Source organism: Vombatus ursinus, unplaced genomic scaffold, assembly GCF_900497805.2.
Source record: "Vombatus ursinus unplaced genomic scaffold, bare-nosed wombat genome assembly UNPS02014830.1, whole genome shotgun sequence".
Taxonomy (NCBI): Eukaryota; Metazoa; Chordata; class Mammalia; order Diprotodontia; family Vombatidae; genus Vombatus; species Vombatus ursinus.
The window spans coordinates 38,863,367-38,886,736 of record NW_020954608.1 but is presented as its reverse complement, the minus strand read 5'-3'; the positions used below and the strand labels follow the sequence as shown (position 1 = coordinate 38,886,736).

Genomic DNA, 23,370 nt, shown 5'->3' with positions numbered 1-23,370 from the left:
ACAATCTTGTATCTCCACCTGCCTTTTAGATATCTCAAACTAGGTATCTAGTAGACATCTTAAAGTCAACACATCCAAAGTTGAACTTTATCTTGACCCCTAAACCTGCCCCGCCTATTTTACCTATTATTGTAGAGGGCAATGCCAATGTCCTAGTCCCTAGTTCCCAGCTTGGGTGTTATCCTTGACTTCTTACTATCTCTCACCCTCCAAATCCAATCTGTTGTTAAGGCATGTCATTTTCACCTTTGCAACATCTCTTGAATACATTCCTCTTCTATAGATTATTAAAGAAACCAAAGGAAAAACAGTTACCTGATGGGCCAGAATATAGATATTATGTCCAACATCTTTTGGTGAAATGCCATCATCTCCATGATCATCTTCATGGTCACATTCCAAACCCTGGTTATAGGCATTCTTCATGACATCCACCTTTCAAGGAAGTCAATATTGTGAATAAATATACTGGAAAGTTACATAAAATAAAATTTATTTTAAATTGCTTACAAGGAGTGGTCCAAATTAAAATTTGGAAGATTTCTTGAGGTTCAAAAATCATAAGAAGAATCTAATATAAAAAATTACCATTGAGACAATTTTTGTTTAAATAATGAATATACCTTATTATAGAGTTTTTCTTCTTTTTTATTTAAAAAATTTGCCCTGACTTTGGGTTTCAATAGTAGACAAAATTCCAAAAAACAAAACATAAATGAAGAGAATTTGAAGCCTAATTTACTGTTCCTCTCTAGGGTCCATTCTTGACTTTCATCCTGAAAGTTCACTTTACCCCTGGATTTCTTACATTGGAAGTAAACTCAGTCCCAGTAGCTTCTTTGTCTGAATGGCTATTTCCTCCCAGAGCCTCTTTTTTAAAGAAAACATTCAAGTCACCCATGTCTTCATTCTTCTCCAAGCTCTACTCCTGACTGTGGACTTTCTTTACCATATCCTCACATTGTAGAGGAAGATCCCTCCTTCCTTCCCCTCTTCTTTTAGCTTTTTGTGGGTATGTGTATTGTCTTCTACCACTAGAATGTAAGTTCCTTCAGAACAGAACTATATTTATGCTTATAATGTATTCCCACAACTTAGTACAGTTCCAGACACAAAGTGCTTAATAAATGTTTGTTGACTTGACTTGATGAGTGATGCAGAAACACGCCACAACTCTATCTGCACACTTCAACTACTAAAAGCCATTTTTAACCTATAGAGAAGGAGTCAAGATGTAAGGAAACAGTGTGGCTATTGATCATATCTAGTCTTGTTAGTGGAAGATTCCAGTTGACTGTACATAGGATCAAATATCTTAAGAGGGAAAGGGAATAAGTATTTATAAAGCACCTACTATGTGCCAAGCACTATGCTAAGTACTTTTTACAAATATTTATCATTTGATGCTTACAACAACCCAGCAAGGTAGATGATCTTATTATTCCTTTTTACATTGAGGAAACTGTGGCAGAGGTTAAGTGACTTGTTCAAGGTCACACGATTAGTAAGTGTGTGAAGCTAGGTTTAAACTTAGATCTTCCTGATTCCAGGCTTAACCTGGAGACTAAGTACCATTCCCAGTGGTACTTGATTCACTTGGTGCCACTAAATTCAAATGACTTACAATAACATTTATTATGCATGAAGTCCATTTAATATACCGCTAGAAATATTCCCTTTTGGCAATTCATAAAAGAGATTCTCTTTCAGCAGTAAAAGCCAAAGGTAACAAGTAGGCCACTTGACCTGTATAATTGTCCTCTAATTAGCTGAGTTCCATTCAACAAATATTTATTAAGTACCTACGATGTGCCAAGCATTATTCTAGAAACTGGAAATACAACAAAGATGAAATGAGACAATCTGCCCTCAAGGAGTATATAATCTAGTATGAAAAGATGACTTGTACACAAATATCTCTAATATCTTTTCAAAAGAGCTGTCATTTCATCAGTATAGATACTTCAACTCCCCAATGACACAGATTGTAACTCTTCCATGTCTTAGCTGAAAGTTTTCACACATTCCTGTAGTTGTTTATAAGCCTTTCTGTATTTACTTAGGTTGATTCTCCAAAGACAAAATACAATCACTGTTGGATGGTTTTCTGGTGTAGTAACTAACATACGCCAAGATTTGCGATAGGCTAGAATTAGTTTCAAGAACTAGGCTATACTTTAATTCTCCTTTTAGCCAAGAATCCCTTAATGTTAAACTATTGAAATGGTACTACTTTTTTCATTTTTTCACAAAGATGATGATAATGCAATATTTTTTAGTGAAAACATTTCTGATACTCTCAAAAATACTGCTAATATCAAATTCAGGTAGAAATTTTTTTCTGACAAAAAAATTAGAAAACAGATAAGTTGCATGTGATAATTTATTTAAAAAACTATTTTAGAAAAGCACAAAATGAGTAAAAATAATGAAGTCATAAAGGCTGAAATCATAAATGCTCATTCCTTTAAAGTATTTTGCACGAATTAGTACTCTCCTGATATGACATAGCATTGAACTCCAACAGCATTATTAAAATAAACAGTCCTTCCAAAACCTTTTATTTGTTTGTTTTTAAAGTCATTCCATTTATCCCAATCAAGATTATCATGGATATTCAAAAGTTTTCTTACCAGTTCCCTTGGTCTCATGTTAAAAAGAATCCTCTCAGCGTTCTCACTGTCGTGTCTGCTTTCCATAATCGCCAGCAAAAGCTTAGAGGCATTGTTCTAGAGATACAGACCAAGTGAATGCAAATTTTAAAACTATTTCATGGATTAATGATTCTCTGCAACTGTTTTAATTGAGATTATGGAGAGCAATATTTTTTATCTGAAAGAACTTTAAACTGTTCATTTCTTTTGTCTTGCATCTTTAAATAGCAATTTTCACATTAATGACAATACAAAGTAAAAGTAACAAACTGGGAAACATTATAAAGGATATTTTAAATATTGAAGAAATGTGATTCAAATACAAAATTGACTTTATGTAATGCATACAAATGTAATAGTCTTTCTTTTACAATGCTATTTCTAACTAGTAGCTTTTGTGACTCCTTTTTATTATGACAATAAAATTAACAGGTAATTATAAAGTGTTTTATGGAAAAGATGTATTATATAAAGTGGCCTTTTTAAAAAGTTAACTATAAGTATATATACATATATGTATATACATATATGTATGTACATATATGCATATATAATATATATCATATATTCATTAGTCTTCTAAGTCATCCTGAACTCACGGAGGAGAAAATAAAATAAATCATGATTCTTAACATTATGGTTATCTCAAGGAGTTGTCACAGACATTAAATAACTTTGGCACTTCAGTTAAAATAGGCAATGAGTTTGCCTAATAAGACATTGAAATAGCCCTTATATTTCTTTTTGTTTCACATATTTGTTTATGGATATCTTATGAATCAAATATTCTAATCAGAAATTTCAAAACGTAGTAGGTATTCGTAGTTTCCTGGAAACTGACTGGGAGAAATAAATCATTAGGAAATTAGGGAAAATGACAAAAAATTGTATGAACATGTATTTCCCTAAATTCCCCCAAATTTCCTTTTTTTCCCCATCTTGTATGCCATTCTTTCTGTGCTTCCCGGTAGCCATGGATGGTCACTTTTTGTTTGCTATTTACTGCTTACTGTGACATCTACTGTGGCCGTATCCCAAGTAGGAAATATCAAAAGACAAGATGGAACAGATCCTGGAAGGCTGTGTTGTCTAAGTGGCAGTGCAGAACCCAACATTTCCATGACAAGACAGGCCACTGTTCTCAGTGTTGCAGAAGAAACCAGACGGTCAGCAGCTGTAAAACCTCAGCTGATAGTGATATCAGCTGAAAGGCCAATCCAAACCACCTGAGGCTTTTCCTCTTTTCTAATTGTTTGTGCAGAAGCTTGTAGTGCTGGTAAACCCGGAACTCTTCCTCCTAATCATTTAATCACCCAGGAAAAGTGGGAGGGAGGGAGGATGTGAGTGGGCAAAGAAATTTATTCAGTTTTGTTAGGAAAGAATCCCTTTAAATTTGTTTATTTTGCTGTGTTCTTTAATAAACCACATAGCCACTGAGAAGTTAATCACCTTTGTCTAATGAATGAGAATGGTCAATGCAGAATAAGAGATTTCCCAAGTGTGGAGTAGGGGCAGAGCAAATGAGAAAGTCTTACAGAAATATTTCTCAAGTATCATATTTCAGAATAACATTTCATTCCTTTTTCCTTAACCCAAATTTTGAACCCAGCTAGCAAAGGCAATTAAACTGATCAAACTGTATCCACAGGAGGAAAGGGCATAGAACTTGCAGCCAGCACCCTCTAGTGAGCAGTGGCAGAAAAGCCGACTTTGGGAAAACTTGCACATGCACACACTAAGATATTCTCTGATAAAACTTGACTGATGATATACATGTAATGTCTTCAGGTGGACAAATTAAATATTATATTCCCTCACCAGTTAATTGATAGCCTGTTCTTCTGCTGCTGCAGAAAACAGGGCTACAAGACAAGTATGGGCTGATGTTGTAATCTCGAGTGCCACCTCCCACCAAGTATATAAGTACCTAGCTCACACTACTGTCATCAAAAAGCTTGTATTTATAGAGAACTCGAATGCAATAAAAAGAGGCCAAATGTTTTAATATTTCAGGCAGGTAGGAAGTCACTTTTTTCAATAATACTAACCATTTTTATACCATATTAAAGTGGCAACTAAAGACAAGTTGAGTAAAACATTTCTATAAAATGACATTCCTATAAAAGATTCATAAGTAATGTAAATATTCCATCCTATGCACAATCTTGATTGGAAATGGAGAGAAATAAGTGTAAAATGTCTTTAAATTGTCTCTATAAATCACTAAAACCATTTTAAAGGTGAAAAAAATTTTCCAGTCCATTTTAATATTAAGCAAATTTCTCTTCTGCTAACCATCCCCACATCCCTGAAATATAAAGGAGTTTTTACTTAAAATTGTTTCACTTTAACATACTAAATTCATTCAGAATCATTTCTGTGTCTAAGTATTGCCCAACCATCTTATGCTAGATCATACAATGTTAATGAAAATAAGAATAAGAGTAAGAATAATAAATAAGAGCAGCGAGGGGGCGCAGAGGATAGAGCCCTGGAGTGGACCATCCCTGAAGTCAGGAGAACCTGAGTTCAAATCTGACCTCAGACACATAACACTCTCTAGCTGTGTGACTCTGGGCAAGTCACTTAACCCCAATTGCCTCAGGGAAAAAAAAAACCAATAAACGATCAGGAAGAATTCATGTGTTTGAGTTATTTCTGGAGTAGGGGTGATGGATCTGTGCTGCTCTATGCATATTCTCTTGTGACCAATGGCAAGCAGTCCAGTGTCTAAAGGTGTAGGATGTGGTGTGGACAAGACTGAAGCTGGAGAGGGAAAAGCCCCACACTCAAAATCAGAAGACTTAGGTTGGAATCAAAGCTCTGTCATGTGCTACCTGGGTTATCTTGGACCATAGAAAGAGTAGCTTACCTTTTTTTCCTGAATCTTTGTTTCCTGACTATAAAACATACATAACAATACTTGTACTATTTATCTCAAACATTTTTATGAAGAAAATGTAAACTTCAGAATGAAGGTGAAGTGTCATTGTTGTTATTAATTGCATGATCATAAATCAAACCATATCATTATGAATGAGATCTAACAAACTGAGCACACTGGTTGCAGACCAGGTAGGTAGGTAGGATTAATAATGGAGTTATGGAATGTTATTGTGAAGAATTCAGGAAATCATTTCAAATATCAATTTTTAAACATTACACAAAGGATCTGTGATTTTGTCCAAAGGGAGCACTCCCAGAGTGGGGACTTTCCACCAATGCAACCATTCTATAAGTCTTATGTTGTTCCTTGAGATACACTGATATTAAGTGACTTGTCCAGGGTCATTGAGCTAGTAATTATTAGAGGTAGGATTTTAAACCAAGCTTTCCTTACTCCAGGCACAGAACTCTTCACTATAACATGCTGCATCTATTTAAATTAAATTTAAATTTAAAATTTTTAATATTAAGTAAAAAAAAATTTAAATGAAGATGAGGTGTATATTTAAATAATAAAATTGTGCTTATAATACAAACATAAGCAGTAAGGATGCATTAAGCTATCTATGGATAAAAAACCTCAGAAGTAAATATTATTAAGCAAAATGTTACCTTTGTGATGGATTGACAAGAATGATCTAAGGCTGAGGTTTGGCAAGGTGCAATTGGTGGAATGATAACACCTTAACAACATGTGACATTGCTACTACCTCAGAGTATTTTATTATGATTGTCTGTGAAACACTAAACATTTGTAAATACAAATCATGCATTCTTGCCTCACAACTCTACATCTCAGCAAATATAACATGTTTAACCTTAAAAGACTCTTTTAAAAAGTATTTAGTTATATGGAAAATTGTATTTTATAAATTGTAAATTCAATCTAAAGACTTTCTATTATAGATGTACCTCTTTTGTATTATATATAATATATATATTCCTTAAAATTATATATAAACTGATTCTTTCAGTATAGACACTCCTATATGTCATTTTCGACTGATATATTTTTCAACATTTCACAAAAGTTCTTCTGTAAGGCACATCATGATATGAAAGTAACTCTTGTTTATGAAAAGTTTTACCAGTAAAATAAAAGCTGTCAACATTTTGAGTATCATCCCAATTATAGATTACATATGTTATGCATGTAGTCTAAGGACCAGCTATAAAGTTAAAAGAGGTTTACTGTAAGAAGGTAGACCATCAGATTATGAACTTTTTCGGTCACAATAACTCATAAAGATCTACTAAGGCATAGAGGGAATAGGATCAACATCAGGAGAGTACCTATTACTAGTGTAAGCACAGATCTATGAGGTACTGAAGTATATTATTCAGTGTTTTCTCTATTTACCTTAAGATAATTAAAATATTTCGAGTCATGGAGCTTGAAATATATAATACTGAAGTACATAATATGATGGGGAATTATAAAACCAGTGTCCATAATTTCTTTATAAACTTAATTTTAAAGTGAAATGTAAAAACTTCTACTAGGAATCTAAATTGAGTTGCATTTTACATAAGTACAAGCTGTCAATTAATTAAATCATTAATCAAGTCAAAGTGCTAATCAAGTCAAGGATATGAGTTAAATCTCTGTGTGAGTCAAATTCAATCCACTCCCTAATCATAGGTCCACTGATTTAAAGTTAGAAAGAACATTTAATCTAAACCTATCATTTGTCACAAGAGGAAATAAAGGCTAAGAAAGGTTAGATGTCTTTCTCAAAGTCTAGCAAGTAGTACTGCAAGCAACTTGGATTCAAGTCCAAATCTTCTAATTGCAAATTCATTATTCCTTACACAATATATACCTTACTTACTACTGAAGATGGTTAAAGATTTCTTAAAATTCCCTCATTTTACAGATGGAAAAGAAAGGTGAAGGGTCCTTCCAAAGTAGTGGCCTCTACATGACCTCAGATGTGGTATTCACACCTTGGCCTCTCTGGTACTCTTCCAATCATGCCTCCCTAGATAAATTACAAAAGTGTGTGTTTTTGTTCTTGTTCAGTCATTTTTAGTTATGTCCAATTCTTCATGACCCCATTTGGGGTTTTCTTGGCAAAGATACTAGAATGGTTTGCCATTTCCTTCTCCAGCTCATTTTACAGATGAGGAAACTGAGACAAACAAAGTTAAGTGACTTGCCCAGTGTTCTGATAATGAGTGATAATAATTCTGATAATATGATGATGTGAGTGATATGAGTGATAATAATTCTGATAATAAATGTCTGAGGTCAAATTTGAACTCAGATAGATAGGTCTTCCCAACTCTAGTCCCAGTACTCAATTTTTTGTGCCACCTGGCCACCCTATTATGTCCATACCTTATTTTATATTCATCACTTTTATTGTATGGAAAAAACTTCCTATTTAGAAGGTTAGTAAAATTTTTACATATGAGTCTATATCGGGGTGGGGAACCTACAGCTTTAAGGCCATATGTGGCCCTCTAGGGCCTCAAGTGTGGTCCTTTGACTGAATCCAAACTTCACAGAACAAATCCCCTTAATAAAATGATTTGTTCTGCAAAACCTGGACTCAGTCAAAAGGCTGCACTCAAGGACCTAGAAGGCCACATGTGACCTTGAGGCTGCAGGTTCCCCACCCTTGGTCTACATTTGGGGATTTACTTTGTTTATCTAAAATATAAATTCCTAAATATGAGTACATGGCTTCTTGTGCACATTCATTTGTATAGTTTCAACAAGTAGATAAAGAAAAAATATTGGGGGCGGAGCAAAGATGGCAGAGGGAAAGCAGTGACTGTCTTGAGCTCTCTCCCAAAGCCCTCCAAATACCTAAAAAAAATGGCTCTAAACAAATTCTAAAGCAGCAGAACCCACAAAAAGACAGAGTAAAACAAATTTCCAGCCAAAGACAGCCTGAATGGTTGATCAGAAAGGTATATCACACTGGGCTAGGAGAGGAGCACAGTGCGGCATGGGTGCACAGGCCACTGCGAACCTGGAGCAGGCCTCAGAGGACTGAATCACGGGCAGTTGTGGCAGTTTCCAGACTTCTCAACCCACGAACGCCAAAGACAACGAGGAAGGTCAGTGGGAAACGTCTGTGACTGCGGGGGAGAAGGAGCTAAGTCTCAGCCGCCCCCAGGGCCACAGCTGTTTCCTGAGCTTCTGGCTCACAGACTGAGGGGGAATCAAGTGGCTGATCAGAGGGGGATTGCAAGGATCTCTTTGCCAGTGCCGAGGCAGGAATCTCTTGCTTTGCCCATGCTTGGATCTGGGTCACAGTTCTGAGGGGCAGTCCTGGGGCGAGGAGGAGGGCTGGCATGGAGGAGCTTGTTGTGGCTGTGGAGAGGAAACACCTCGCCCCTTATCATAGCACCTTGGAAGAACTGAAAATTTACAGGTCCCTAGAAGTACCTCTGAAAATAGCTGTACAAACCCCCGAAACTTGGGACAGTACACTCTTCACATTGGAAGCAGACTTTTACCTTAACAAAGAGTTTAAAACTCAGGTAACTGGCCGGAATCATGAGTAAGCAGCGAAAAAAGAGTCAGACTATATTATCTTACTTTGGTGACAAAGAAGATCACAACATTCAACCAAAAGAAGACAACAAAGCCAAAGCTCCTACATCCAAAGCCTCCAAGAAAAATATGAATCAGTCCCAGGCCTTGGAAGAGCTCAAAAGGGATTTTGAGAAGCAAGTAAGAGAAGTAGGAGAAAAACTGACAGTGATGCAAGAAAATCATGAGAAACAAGTCAACAGCTTGCTAAAGGAGACCCAAAAAAATACTGAAGAAAATAACACCTTAAAAAATAGCCTAACCCAAATGGAAAAAGAGGTCCAAAAAGCCAATGAGGAGAAGAATGCCCTAAAAAGCAGAAGTGGCCAAATGGAAAAGGAAGTCCAAAAGATTACTGAAGAAAATACTTCCTTAAAAATTAGAATAGAGCATTTGGAAGCTAGTGACTTTAGGAGAAATCAAGACACTATAAAACAAATCCAAAAGAATGAAAAATTAGAAAACAATGTGAAATATCTCATTGGAAAAACAACTGACCTGGAAAATAGATCCAGGAGAGAGAATTTAAAAATTATTGGACTATCTGAAAGACATGATCAAAAAAAGAGACTAGACATCATCTTTCACAAAATTATCCAGGAAAACTGCCCTGATATTTTAGAACCAGAGCGCAAAATAGAAATTGAAAGAATCCACTGATCTCCTCCTGAAAGAGATCCCCAAAAGAAAACTCCTAGGAATATTGTAGCCAAATTCCAGAGTTCCCAGGTCAAGGAGAAAATATTACAAGCAGCCAGAAAGAAACAATTCAAGTATTGTGGAAACACAATCAGGATAACACAAGATTTAGCTGCTTCTACATTAAGGGACTGCAGGGCATGGAATATAATATTCCAGAGGGCAAAGGAGACAGGATTACAACCAAGAATCACCTACCCAGCAAAACTGAGTATAATTCTGCAGGGGGAAAAATGGTCATTCAGTGAAATAGAGGACTTTCAGGCATTCTTGATGAAAAGACCAGAGCTGAATAGAAAACTTGATTTTCAAATACAAGACTCAAGTGAAACATGAAGAGGTAAACAGGAAAGAGAAAATCATAAGAGGCTTATTATGGTTGAACTGTTTACAATCATGCATGGAAAGATGATATTTGTAACTCATGAGACCTTTGTCAGTATTAGGGTAGTTGGAGGGGAAAAATTATATGTACATATATATAGATATAGATGGATAGATAGATAGACAGAGGGCATAGGGTGAGTTGAAAATGAAGGGGTCATATCTGGAGAATAAAATTAAGGGGTGAGAGAGGATTATACTAGGAGAAGGAGAAAGAGAGAGGTAGAACAGGGTAAATTATCTCACAAAAAAAAAACAGAAAAGAAAAGGCTCTTACAGTGGAGGAGAAACGGGGGAAGGTGAGAGAGAATGAGTGAATTTTATTCTCATAAAATTTGACTTAAGGAGGGAATAACATACACACTCAATTGGGTATGGAAATCTGTCTTACCCTACAGGAAAATGGGAGAAGGGGAAGGGGACAAGAGAGTAGGGGCATGATAGAGAGGAGGGCAGATTGGGAAAGGGGGTAATCAGAAGCAAATACTTTTGAGGAAGGACAGGGTCAAAAGAAAGAATAGAATAAATGTGTGGGCAGGATAGGATTAAGGGAAATAGAGTTAGTTTTTCACAGCATGTCTACTATTGAAGTGTTCTGCATAACTGCACATATATAACCTATATTTAGTTGCTTGCCTTATCAATGAGGGTGGGTGGGGAGGGAGGAAGGGAGAAAATTTGGAACCCAAAGTTTTAAAAACACATGTTTAAAAAAAATGTTTTCACATGCAACTGGGAAATAATAAATACAGGAAATGGGGTACAGAAATCCATCCTGCCCTACAGGAAAATTGAAGGGGAAGGGGATAAGAGAAGAGGGGGAGAGATAGAAGGCAAGGCAGACTAGGGGAAGGGGTATTTAGAATGCATGCCATCTTGGGGTGGGGGAGGGGCGAGATGGGGTGAAAATTTGGAACTCAAAATCTTGTGGAAGTAAATGGTGAAAACAAAAAAAAAATTACCATTAAAAAATATTATTTGCTCTGCTACTTGAGTCATAGAGTTCCTACTGCTGGCAAGTGTTTTAATGGCTTGCTTTAAAGACATCATTGAAAAGTCAATGTGTAAAATTACTAATGGTATTTGGGATGAGTGTGATCTAAAATGAAAGACAGCAACTCAATAGGACATAGAGAGTGATAAAACTAAAATAACGGACTTTTACACATTCTAATTAATGATGTTGTAGTTGATATTAGACTTGACAATCTAAGTGAAAAGGTTAAAGAATCAGTTAATGTTTGGGTTCCTTGCTCTTCTCTACATAATTAAATTGAGAAAATAAAAGCAGGGGGAGTAGAGAAGTATAGAGTGACTTCAAGAATGAACCTTAATAAAATACCATCAAAATGAATATTGCTTCAAATCTTACTTGATGTTAACAGCAGTTTACATACTGTACTTAGATTACTTCTATCAATCTTGCAGCTAAAAATACACCAATACTTGATTTTTTGCAACACATTTGAAAAGTGTAGCACCAAATTTTTTTAAAGCTTTATTTCTATCTTTTATTTTAACATCAGAGTCATTCCTGTATATATTTACCTCAACAACTTCCCTACCCACCCACGCCTACTACCAGTTAAAACTTCCCCTATAACAACAATGAAAAAAGTTAAGCCAAATCATTTAACAGTGACTATATGCAACAGTATAAGCAAGATTCCACCCCCATTGTCTCCCAAACTCTCCAACAAAGGAGAAAGGTACATTTATTCCTCTCTTATCTGGGGGCAAGTACGATAATTATATACAGTGTTCAACTTATTTTTTTTTCATTTATGCACTTGTATTGTATATTCTGTTTTTCTAGTTCTATTTACTTCTCCCTACATCAGCTCCTACAATTCTTCCAATTTTCTCCATATTCATTATATTTAGCATTCTTATACACTATAATATTGCATTATATTCATATGCCCCAACTTGTTTAGCCATTTCCTAACAGATGAGCACTCTCTTTGCTTCCCATTCTTTGCTACAACAAAAAAAGTCCTGTTATATTTGGTATCTATGATAACAAAGGAAAGACATTTCTATATTTCACCTCCTGGAAGAATAAACCAACAGTGGAATCTCTAGATCCCAGGATATGAACAGTTTAGCCCCCTTTTTTTGCATAATTCTAAATTGTTTTTCAGAATGCATATACCAATTTACAGCTCCAACAATAGTTTAGTGTAATTGTCTAGCCTTATTCTCTTTGATATAGATGATTTATATCTTTTACCTTTGCCAATTTGCTAGGTGAGGTGAAAGTTCAGAGTTATTTTAATTTGCATTTTTCTTGTTATTTGTGATTTGTAATAATTTTTGTATGCTAGTTAATGTTTTGTAATTTCTGTTTTAAGAATTGATTAATTTCCTTTGACCATTCATCTATTAAAAAATGGCTTTTGTGGACCTCAACTTCCATGATAATTTATATGTAGAATTCTTTTTTTTTCTTTACTAAGTATAAGGTTTTAGATACCTTTAGCTGAAGCACCAAGTCCATGCGATATTTACCAAGAGGGTTTATGTCATTCAATATCAGTGCAATGATGATATCAATGCCATTAGACTCATGGGTAGCAATACAAGTCTAGGAAACAAAATGTTTAAGAAATAACATTCACTTTTCAATATAGTGATACTCTAAGCAATGTATAATACAGAATCTCTAAAGAGGCAGTGTGGTATAGTGGATAAAAAGCTAGCCTTTAAGCCAAGAAGACCTGGTTTCAATTCCTGCCTCTGACACATAACTGGCATGTACTCTGGGTAAGTCACTTTACTTCCCAATGCTCTAGGCAACTCTTTCAAGATTATAAATTCCAGAGAAGATACTTACCTTCAGTGGTAGAATTTCCTGATTTGTGAGTTCTCTATACCACTGAAATTGCAGATCGAGTCCCTATGAAATCTAAAAGCCCTGCTTTATTCTATGTTCTATAGATACCATTTTTAAGTAAATTGTATGGAATTTGAAAGCTGAGGAACTGATCAAATATTCTCTAAACAAATATTTTAAGTTACTGTATTAAATTATGTGGAATTAATTTTATTTCACAGAACTTTTGGGAACCTAAATGTAAGGAGTATTCAAGTTTAAATAGACTATGTGACAGACAGTGGCACCTAGCGTCAATGTATGATAGATATTAGAGCTGTTGCTATATTAAACATTTTATATCAAGAGAGAGAGGGACTATGTAAGTATGCACATGGTCTGACCTACCATATAACTGAACCCATGATATTATGCATCTTCTCATTGTAAAGTTTTTGTTAAATTTAAAATACATAGTGTTCTTATGGTTTTTGCATTTGGTTTTAGTTTTACGTTTTGTGTTTGTGTTTTGTTTTTGTTTTTGTATTAGTTATATTGGAAAATTAAAATTAGAAAAAATACCAGGCAAAGCTCCCTGACTTCTTTTACAAGTTCTTTATACACAACATAGATGAAGATTTTACCCAGTATATAGGTAATAGCAATTGCTATATTAAAATTCTTTTTATAAAAGAAGTTTTTCATTTATTCTTCCATTTCAAACATTAAAGTTCCTCTTATAATTTTTATGCTTTTACAAAAACCTATGAAAAGTCTTTAAAGACATTTTAGTGCGAGATCACATCTCAGAGTTCTACATTCGTTATTGTAACTCTAAAATGCTTAAGTGCATCTTGAAGTCTCTGGGTACATGCCCAGGTGTCATGAGATCATTCTATCCCCTTTTCTTTCCTTTCCCTGAGTGCACCTTCTGTACTCTTACAGTGAATCCTTGATATCTGACTAGAGACCTGAATCAGGGCCAGTCATTTTGGAAGAAAGGCTAAAGTTTGCCTTGGAGGAACACTGCAGGATACTCAAAGTGCCTAATTCAAAGAGCCAAAGACAGCCTGTTCCAAATTTTTGAAAAAGAACCATAAAAAATAAAAGCAAAGAATGATAAAGAAACCTTGCTCCTTCCAAAGGATTGAATTTTTATCTGACACTGGTTCATGGGAATTTTCCTTTAAAGTCAAATTAAAAAATAATATGGTAAAGCATTCATTTGTCTATAATTCAGTATTTGTATATTCAGATAGGAAAGGGGGAAAGTCTGATGAGGTCAAGGTAAAGAAAAATCACTTTTAAAAGCACACAAATAACTGATTTGTTCAGTAACTTGCTTCTTTAGCTCATAAGTCAGTCATAACTTCTTTTAAGCTTGGGGCTATGTTTTATAGTTACCTGATTTTCATGGCATGGTCCTTGGCAATATTCAGTTAAACTCTCCAGGGTCTGGTTGACTAGAGCTACATTCCTCTCATTGATATACAACCCCAACAGACCCAGTCCTCCAGTTGTACTTCCACAAATGCAGTCTAAGAACTGAAGAGTCTCACAAACAAGGTTATAATTTGTTTTGTTGTTTTGATTTCTCAAGAAGTTCTGAAATCAAAGTAATACAAATGAGTAAAAAGAATCACTGTCACATTCATTTTCATTTCTCCATGTTCTATTTGTCTCAAAAAAGCATCAATAGCAGAGCTGTATCAAATGGCTAATTATTCAGGATATTTTAGATTTATACAAAATCTTACCCCAAACGTTGTTTAATCTTACTAATACCCTTAGAATAAGTATTTCTAAATGTCACTATTTCCAAAATTTACAGAGAACAGTTTGAAAGAGACATTTCTAGGCCAGAATTTCCCAGCAATGTTCTGCTTGATATAGGTTCTATGAGAAAATTTTAGTGCTATCAATATTTCCCCCTCTAAAATATTAAATAAAAAATTATTTATTAGGAGATATGTATATTAGACAGCATTTACTGATCAAAAAAATAGGTTTGGTTTCATCTATTTTGCTCTGAAATTTCCCTGGCCCCTTTTTTTTTGCAGGGGTTATTAAATATCTCCAGATTGCCTTCAGCCCGAATTTATGGGTTCTGTCAAAATATTTAAAATCCTGAAGTATTCTATGGCCAAATTAGTTTTGATCTAGGTTAAAGAAAAGGAAGTACACTATAGACAGCTGTTTTTACTAATTCATTTTTAAGAAAATCCTTATTTTTAGATCCCTTCTCTTTACCCCCACTTAAAGGGAAACCATTCATATTGGTTTATTCTCTCTTTTCTCAACATAAACAAGATGAATCAGGTTCTTTCAATACTCAGATCACTTTCTGATTTTTACTCACATTTAAATTACAAAACTGTATATTCTAGTCTAAGATGTTTAGAGCAAAATACAATCCATTTATTGGTTCAGATGACAGGGCATCATACCTGTAGTTCTCGGTTGTGATTCTCACAAAGTAGTTGAAGAAATCTCAGAATCGGTTGCATGATCGCAATGGTAGGGGTCATCATTACTTCATCAGCACACTTTTCATCTGTATTTCCAGCATCTGTTCCCGCGCACATGAGATCTATTTCTGGATCCATTTCTCTTCGATATACACAGTATGCTTTGGATGTTGCTGAAGATGCTTCTGTTAACTGTCCTTTCATTCCCTCTTTTAAATGCAAAGATGGATCTCTTACTGAAAACAAAATAATTCTCTTATTCTTACTGAGATAATTTCACCTTGCATAATGAAAATAGAAAAACATGTTAAAAACAAGGAAATTATCATGGCACCCAAGTCTTCTTCGAAAACAAAAATCAATTGAAATTCAAATGGAACACAAATTATAATCATAAACTATAGCTTCTCCAAGTTGAAAAAAAAAGATTCAACATTCCCAAGCATGTTATATATGTTAGCAGACATATATAAAAATAAAGGGAAGAATAAAATGTGGCAAACTTCAAAACATGACTTGTTTTTGGTTTTAATATCATTTCCTTCTTCCATATCACCTCAAATAACAAAAACCTTTATAACACAGTGTAGAATTTGTAATCACTGTTCCTAAAAACCAGAATTTTCACAAACAGGTTTATTAATAGGATGTTTAAATTTGAGCTGATTAAAAATGACCATTTGAAATATGGCATATATTATTTATATTTCAATATGTTATATAGTGTTCCAATCACTAGTATCCATAATGATGGATTCTTTTCTCAAATTTAGCTCCATAGTACTAATTCAAATATGCATTTCAGAAGTATAATGATTCAACTATGACTATTCCTGATTGTGGTAATGTTTTGCAATGACCAAGATATTGATGATAAGTAGGTAGCCCAATAGCTTTCACTTTCTTCCCTCCCTTAAATCCAATTATTCTCTTCTCCTGTTCCCTGCAATATACACTACATATGCATACATATATACATACATACATATATATACACACACACATACATTATTAGATTATTATAATATACACATGACTGAAACCCATCTTTACCTCTCATTCTTGGACTAGATGCTATTAGATCACTGTCATCATCCTTCTTCTTGCTGCCTAAGTCTATGGTATTCACTGTCACAGTTGATCGTATCTCTTTCTGGGCAGCCTTCATATGGTCATATAAGACTTTAAAAAACTTTTCAGATTTTTTTCGTTCATGCAATTGCTGGTAAGAAGAATACTGCCAGAAAACAAAAACATATACTTAAGGAGAAATATGTAGTGCTTCATACTTGTAACAAAAGCATTATAGAGAAAATTACACATATCAGATACTGGCAATGATGGCATTACAAAGCAACAAGTTTTTGCAAGTGTAAATACTACTAATGTCTTATATTTACTTGCTAATTTTGTTGCTAATTATATACTGCGTCGCTATCTACTTTCTACCCAATTATATTGCTAGTAATTTTATTATTATTCATAGCATGTATTTAGCGTTTTCTTTTCACCTGTTTTTTTCATTTATAGTCATAAATTTGTATTTAAAAGATTATCAAGGGCATCATACAGAATTATACACAATAAAGATGATTCACATCCTATAAAATGTATCATTATGTTTTCCTCATTATTTTAACCAAAAAGAATTTGTTAAATATTTATTACACACTGAAGCATTACTATCATTCCAACTCTTGAATATATGTATAGATGATTCCTCTTTCTCAAAAGGTTCTTTCAAAGGTCTGGTGTTAGGAGAGATATAAATTTTTGATACAACATAGTCCCTTTCCTCATGAAACACAAAATTTAAGGGGACAGGGACGTATAAAGATAACTACAACACACACTAATGCATGATTTGAAAATTAAAGAGGTTTGGGGGGTTGGAGATTGTTTGTTTTTTATGCTATGTGAAGTCTAAGAAGGGAAAAGGTCACTACTGACAGGAAAGCTTTGTGGAGGAGGGGACATCTGAATTGGACTTCAAAGAAAGAACAGAAATTCATCCATAGAAGAAGAATAAGGACAATATTCCAGATAGAAGGGACTATGAGAATATTAAACACATAGGTGGCAAAGTATAATATGCTGGAGTGGGGGGAGAAGTACAGTGCACAGAGTGGTATCTCAATAACAATACACACTTGGATGGAAGTAAGTTATTAAACTCTTTGTGCCAAACTTTGTGCTAAGCACTGGGGATACAAATACAAACAAAAACAATCTCTGACCTCAAGGAGCTTATGTTCTAATAGGGGATGACCTATATTAATTGAAAACTGTGTCTCTGCCATGTACCTTCACTCTCTCTCCCTGCCATATATAATTTATTTTTAGTTTTCAACATTCACTTCCATAAGCTTTTGAGTTTTGAATTTTCTCCCCCTCCCTTCCAGCCTCCCTCCCCAAAACAGCATGCAATTTGATATAGGCTCTATATATACATTCCTATTAAACATTTTCACATTAATCATGTTGTAAAGAAGAATTAGAACCAATAGAAGGAACCACAAGAAAGAAGAAACAAAATATAACAGAAGAAAAAAAAGAGGAAATTGTATGCTTTGATCTGCATTCAAACTCATAGTTCTTTCTCTGGATGTGGATAGCATTTTCCATCATGAGACTTTTGGAGATTAGATAAATCACTTCTGCCTCATTCCATGGTACACAAAAGTTAGCTACAAGACCAATTCAACTCTGAGACTCTGAAAAGACCTGAGGGTTGGGGGCCAGAAGGGAAGAAGGAATAACAAGAAGCCCATAACCAAATTTGCTTCCTCCATGACTTTGGGCAAATCAGAAGCCTAAGTTTCAATTTCTTTTTCTGTAAAATGAGGGATGAGCTCAGTGATCTCTAGGTGTCCCTTACAACTAAATCTGTGATCCTAGCAAAGTTTATGGGAAGAAAGTTTTTCTGGTTTTTATAAGTAAGGGCACGGACTTGGAACTAATGAATGAATTCAAGACTGCACATTCTCCATAATTTATAAGGAAATAGTAGAACAAATTCCTTAACTTCTTTCGAACTCAATGTAAGAGAATTAATACAGTGATAAGTCAAGTAGCAGGCTATAAGCATAGTTGGTAATTGTATTTGTCACTGAAAACATTTAAGGGGTACTACTCCCACCTTGTCACACACACCTACATGCCCATCCATGGGATTGCTATAGACGGGAAAGCAAAAACCCAGTTACATATGTGGTATTATCCTCATTAAGTAGAGTGGAATCTCATCCCTGCTACATACAGAATATGGTATAAAACCTTTATATATGTAGATAGGAAAATAAGCAAATGGGTATATAATATACAGGAATTGGTGTTTTCTCAGTCACCTTCTGGGGGCAGTAATGACTGAGGTTTTTTCCACATCGTGAGTATCTTCTCCTCTTAGATACAATGAGAATTAATCCCTCAATGTCCTCACATGCAGCACAGATCTCCATTCTATACAATTGGTCTAGTTCAGTTGTTTTTCCCAACTCTTCAGTACCATTTCTATCTTTTCTACAAACATATTTAGAGCTGTGATGTTATTGTACTTGGTGAAAAATCTTGCAATTCTTTTCTTTCATTCATTTTTTTTAATCTTCTCTTAGTTTCTTCTTTAAATGCCCTCAGGATGACTTTGCATAGTTGGGCTCTTGCCAAGTTTTCTTTAAACTGGATTTACCCTCCATTGTTTTTCCCCTTGTTTTATGAGGCAATACTGCTCATAATTCTCCATAATCCTTCTCTATAAGACTTTATAAACAAGTTTGTGTTTGAAATTCTCCTTGACTTCCATATCTGTCTTCTTGGCAAGTAAATTAAATGCATGCTTACTAGAACAGTTTTTAGGTTCTTCTAGTTTCCTAGTTATGGCAATTGATTTCTATTAGTTAAATTTTTAAGTGAAATTATTATAATTGGTGTTTCTACTCTTTCCTCCATCCATGTCATATTTTTGTTATAAATAACCTAATAGTTGGGTTGGACTTGTTTTTAATTACATTCCATATCTTTTCCTCATTTTTAATCTTTCTTCTAGATTGTTGCGAATTTTTATCTTTGCTCTAATAAACTGGTGGTATAACTGTATACAGATAGATACTGACTCCCTATTCATTAAAATATGATCCATTTTTGTGCTTACCATGTTCAAAGCGTTCTCTTGTTTTTTCCTTAAAGAAAATATTCATGATCCCTATGGATAAGGCTTACTTCAAGGTAGTTTTCTTTGGCTAGTATAGAACTCATGTGTCCATACTAAGTCGTCTTTTCTTTTTTGCCAAATTTTCTACCACTTCTATATTTTTGAGCTCCAAATCTGTCACAGCCTTTACTACTTTGCGGAGAATCTTCATCACAGATATATGCTAAGTTGTCTACTCTATTATTTGTCTTCATTTGTTCTGCTTTGAGACTGCTGGCTTCTGTCCTTATTTCCATTCTATTTTCTTTTAAAAGTTTTATTTTTATTTTGGAGTTGTTCAATGATTTATGAGGAAACCACAGAATTATCTTTTTCATTAGGGGGTTTAGCTCAGATTGATTGATTGATGGATTGAGGTCTTTCTAAAAAATTTTTACTAATTTTTTCCCTTTGTTTTTATGAGTCTCTCTCTTTTTCTGACTTCATCGGTTTAGAGAGCTCCTGATGAAGAAATTACATATACCACTGAAGATGAGGAATTATTCTGTAATTTATATTCATGGAGAGTAGCAGGGGGCAATGAAAGGTTAAATTAATTACCCAGGGTCACACAGTCAATATGTGTAAGAGGTAGGACTTGAACCCAGTCTAAACTTATGGCAAAATTAGTTCTCTATCTACTGTACAACAACACTGGCTAGCTTATGAATCTTGCTGTTGATTTACATTAGGAATGTTTAATCTTTTAGTGTCACTTTATCTCCCTTTTTTTCATTTTTCACTTTGTGTCCCTTTGGCAGTCTGGTGAAGCCTATGAACCTCTTAGAATAAAGCTTTAAAATGCATAAAATAAATATAATTACAAAAGAAATCAATTATATTGAATTAAAGATGCAGTTTTTCCCAAGCAAGTTCACAAACTCCCCAAAATCTATTAAAGACATCCTTTGTGTGTCCATATAACCCAGAGGAAGAATTATTAGTTTTTGGACTTTTTGTCTTTTCAACCTCTTTTGTATATCCCCATTAGTTTGTCTCAAGCTTCTTTCCTTAATCTATAGATCTTCCACTGCTCCAGCATACTGCTTTTCTCCTAGAAAGCTATCCAAGGCAGGGCCTCTGCAAGTAAAGATGAGAGTGAAATTTAGTTGGTTTCCTTCACAGAGTTAAATTCATGAGGAAAAGATTGATGCCAGCTACGCTTCTGGTTCCATTTCTCTTGTGGCCATCCTACTGAAAATGAGCCTCTCCATACTTAATTAGTCTGGTCCTTAGAAAACAGGCAGTCTATTTTCCAAACCATTTTGTTCTAACTTTTAAAAATGTTTCCATCATGTTGCGGTTTTTCATTTTAAGGATATTATACCACATACCATAATTTGAAATATAACAGGGACAGCCTGTCATGAGATCACATATGACATAGAGAGAGTTGAGAGGAACCCTAAAGATCATCTAGTACATCTCCATTTTACAGAAAAGGACACTGAGGTCCACAGAAGTTAAGTGACACTGGGCAAGGTCTTCTAATTTAAAATCCAATGAACGCTTTTTCCTCTACACCACACTACACCCTCTACTGACTGTTCCTAACCTCCTCTATCTAATCAGTTGCCAAATCTTGTCAATTCTACTTCCACCATACCTCTCACATTGGCCTCTATTCACATTATCACTGCTCCAGTTGAGACTCTCATTACTTCTTGCCTAGACTACCTTCATAGTGTCTCGATGGGTCTTATTGTTTCCAGTCTCTACTCTCTCCAACCCATTATCCACACCACTACCAAAATCACCTTCCTAAAATACAGGCCTAACCACGCCACTTTCTTATTCTTGTCTTCTGCGGTTACCTCCACTAGGATAAAAGACAAACTCCTCAAGTTCTCCAGAATCTGGCTCTAATCATTTTTACCAAATTCAGAGCACATTGCTCCTCCTGCCCCCTTCATGTGTTCTATATTCAGATAAACTGGTTAGTACCTTTGTGCAGCCAGCTCTTCATGTCTAGAAATGTATGTCTCATCACCATTGCTCCTCAGAAACTTTCTCTTCATTCAAGGCTCAGCTCAAATAGCATTTTCTAAACAAAATCTTTCAGAATCATACCAATTATTGATATACTATCCCCTCCTCAAGTTACTTTGTGTTGATTGTCTCAAATTACCTAACAGCAACTTGCATTGATACTGAAGGTCTCTATTAGAATGTAATATTCTTAAGGGAACGAACTATCTCATTTCAATGTATCCCCACTGAATAACCCAATATGCTGTATATTGTTAGAATTAAGATATCACAGAAAAATGTAAATGGGACTAGAACATAGTATTGATAATTCTCAGCAAAGTAAATTCAGCTCTTTCAAAGGTACACAGAAGTTCTTCAAAAAAAATTTTAGACTTTTTTAGATGTTATTTGTTTTTATATTACAAACATTTACAGATTTTGTAAAATTTCACTTTGTGAGAGGTCTCTTGTCAGAAAGGAAAACAGCTAAGTAAAACTAATAATACAGTGACCTCATCTGGAAGTTAGTGCAATGTTTCACATCTGCAGTAGGTCCCACCTCTCTATTTCTTTAAATTAACAGAAATCTTTTTTGTCTCCCTTCCATCCCAACTGCATTAAAAGAAGAAGAAAAGAAAATCAAACTCCTTGTAACATATGCACAGTCAATCACAACAAAATCTCTCATCAGCTATATACAAATATATGTGTCTGTGTATGTCTCATTCTATCACCTCTCTGTAATAAATAGTACGTTTCATCATCAGTGCTCTGAGATCGAGAATGGTCATTGTATTAATCAAAGTTCTTATAGCTTTCAAAGTTTTTTTGCTTTCATATTATTGTCATTATTATATAAATTGTTCTCCTGGTTCTGCTCATTTCATTCTTTATATGTGGATAAAAATCCTCAAACTGGTTCATTTTTAAAATATTGATCTTATAGTATAAATTGTTCTTCTGTTTCTGCTTATTTCTCCCTGATTTAGTTCATGTAAGTCTTTCTATGACTTTTCAAAATCATCTATTTTTTTCATTTCACTAGTAATCCATCATATTCATATGCCACAATTAATTCAGTCATTATACAACAACCCTGCAAGGAAAGTGCTATTATCATCCCCATTTTAGAGTTGAGGAAACTGAGGCAAACAGGGCTAAGTGCTTGGCCAAGATCACACAACTATTAAGTGTCTGAGACCACATTTGAACCCAGGTCTTCCTAACTTTAGGTCTGACATGCTATCCACTGCACCACTGAGGCACTTTTGGGCCTCATTCTTTGTTCCTATTTCTTTTCATTATTTCTCTTGAGATTCTTGAACTTTTTTCCTCCATATGAATTTGTTATTATTTTTTCTATTTCTATAAATTAAACCCCTGTCATTTAATTGGTATAGCACTGCATAAGTTAATTAATTTAGGTAGCATAGTCATTTTTATTATATCTACTCATCCTAATTATGAGCAGTTAATATTTTCCAATTATTTAGCTATGTAATTATTTCTGTAAATAATTGCTCATGGATGTATTTATATGGTTCTCATGTGTATCTTGGAATATAGACTCCCAAGTATTCATATATTTTGTAGTGATTTTAAGTGGAATTTCTCTTTCTATCTCTTCCTACTCAGGTATTACATGGAAATGCTGGTGATTTTGTGGATTTATTTTATATTCTGCAATTTGCTGAAGTTAT

General features: G+C 34.5%; 1 protein-coding gene across 1 annotated transcript in view; it reads right to left on the bottom strand.

Annotated features, from left to right (window-relative positions):
* ITPR2 (inositol 1,4,5-trisphosphate receptor type 2) overlaps positions 1-23,370 on the bottom strand; it is a 507,541-nt gene that overhangs the window by 142,322 nt on the left and 341,849 nt on the right. Inside the window, exons 40-45 of the mRNA XM_027838537.1 lie at positions 16,567-16,750; positions 15,493-15,749; positions 14,450-14,650; positions 12,707-12,817; positions 2,634-2,729; positions 316-435 (exon numbers count right to left, since the gene is read on the bottom strand). Coding sequence (XP_027694338.1) covers positions 316-435; positions 2,634-2,729; positions 12,707-12,817; positions 14,450-14,650; positions 15,493-15,749; positions 16,567-16,750 — 969 coding nt within the window. The remainder of the gene's footprint in view (positions 1-315; positions 436-2,633; positions 2,730-12,706; positions 12,818-14,449; positions 14,651-15,492; positions 15,750-16,566; positions 16,751-23,370) is intronic.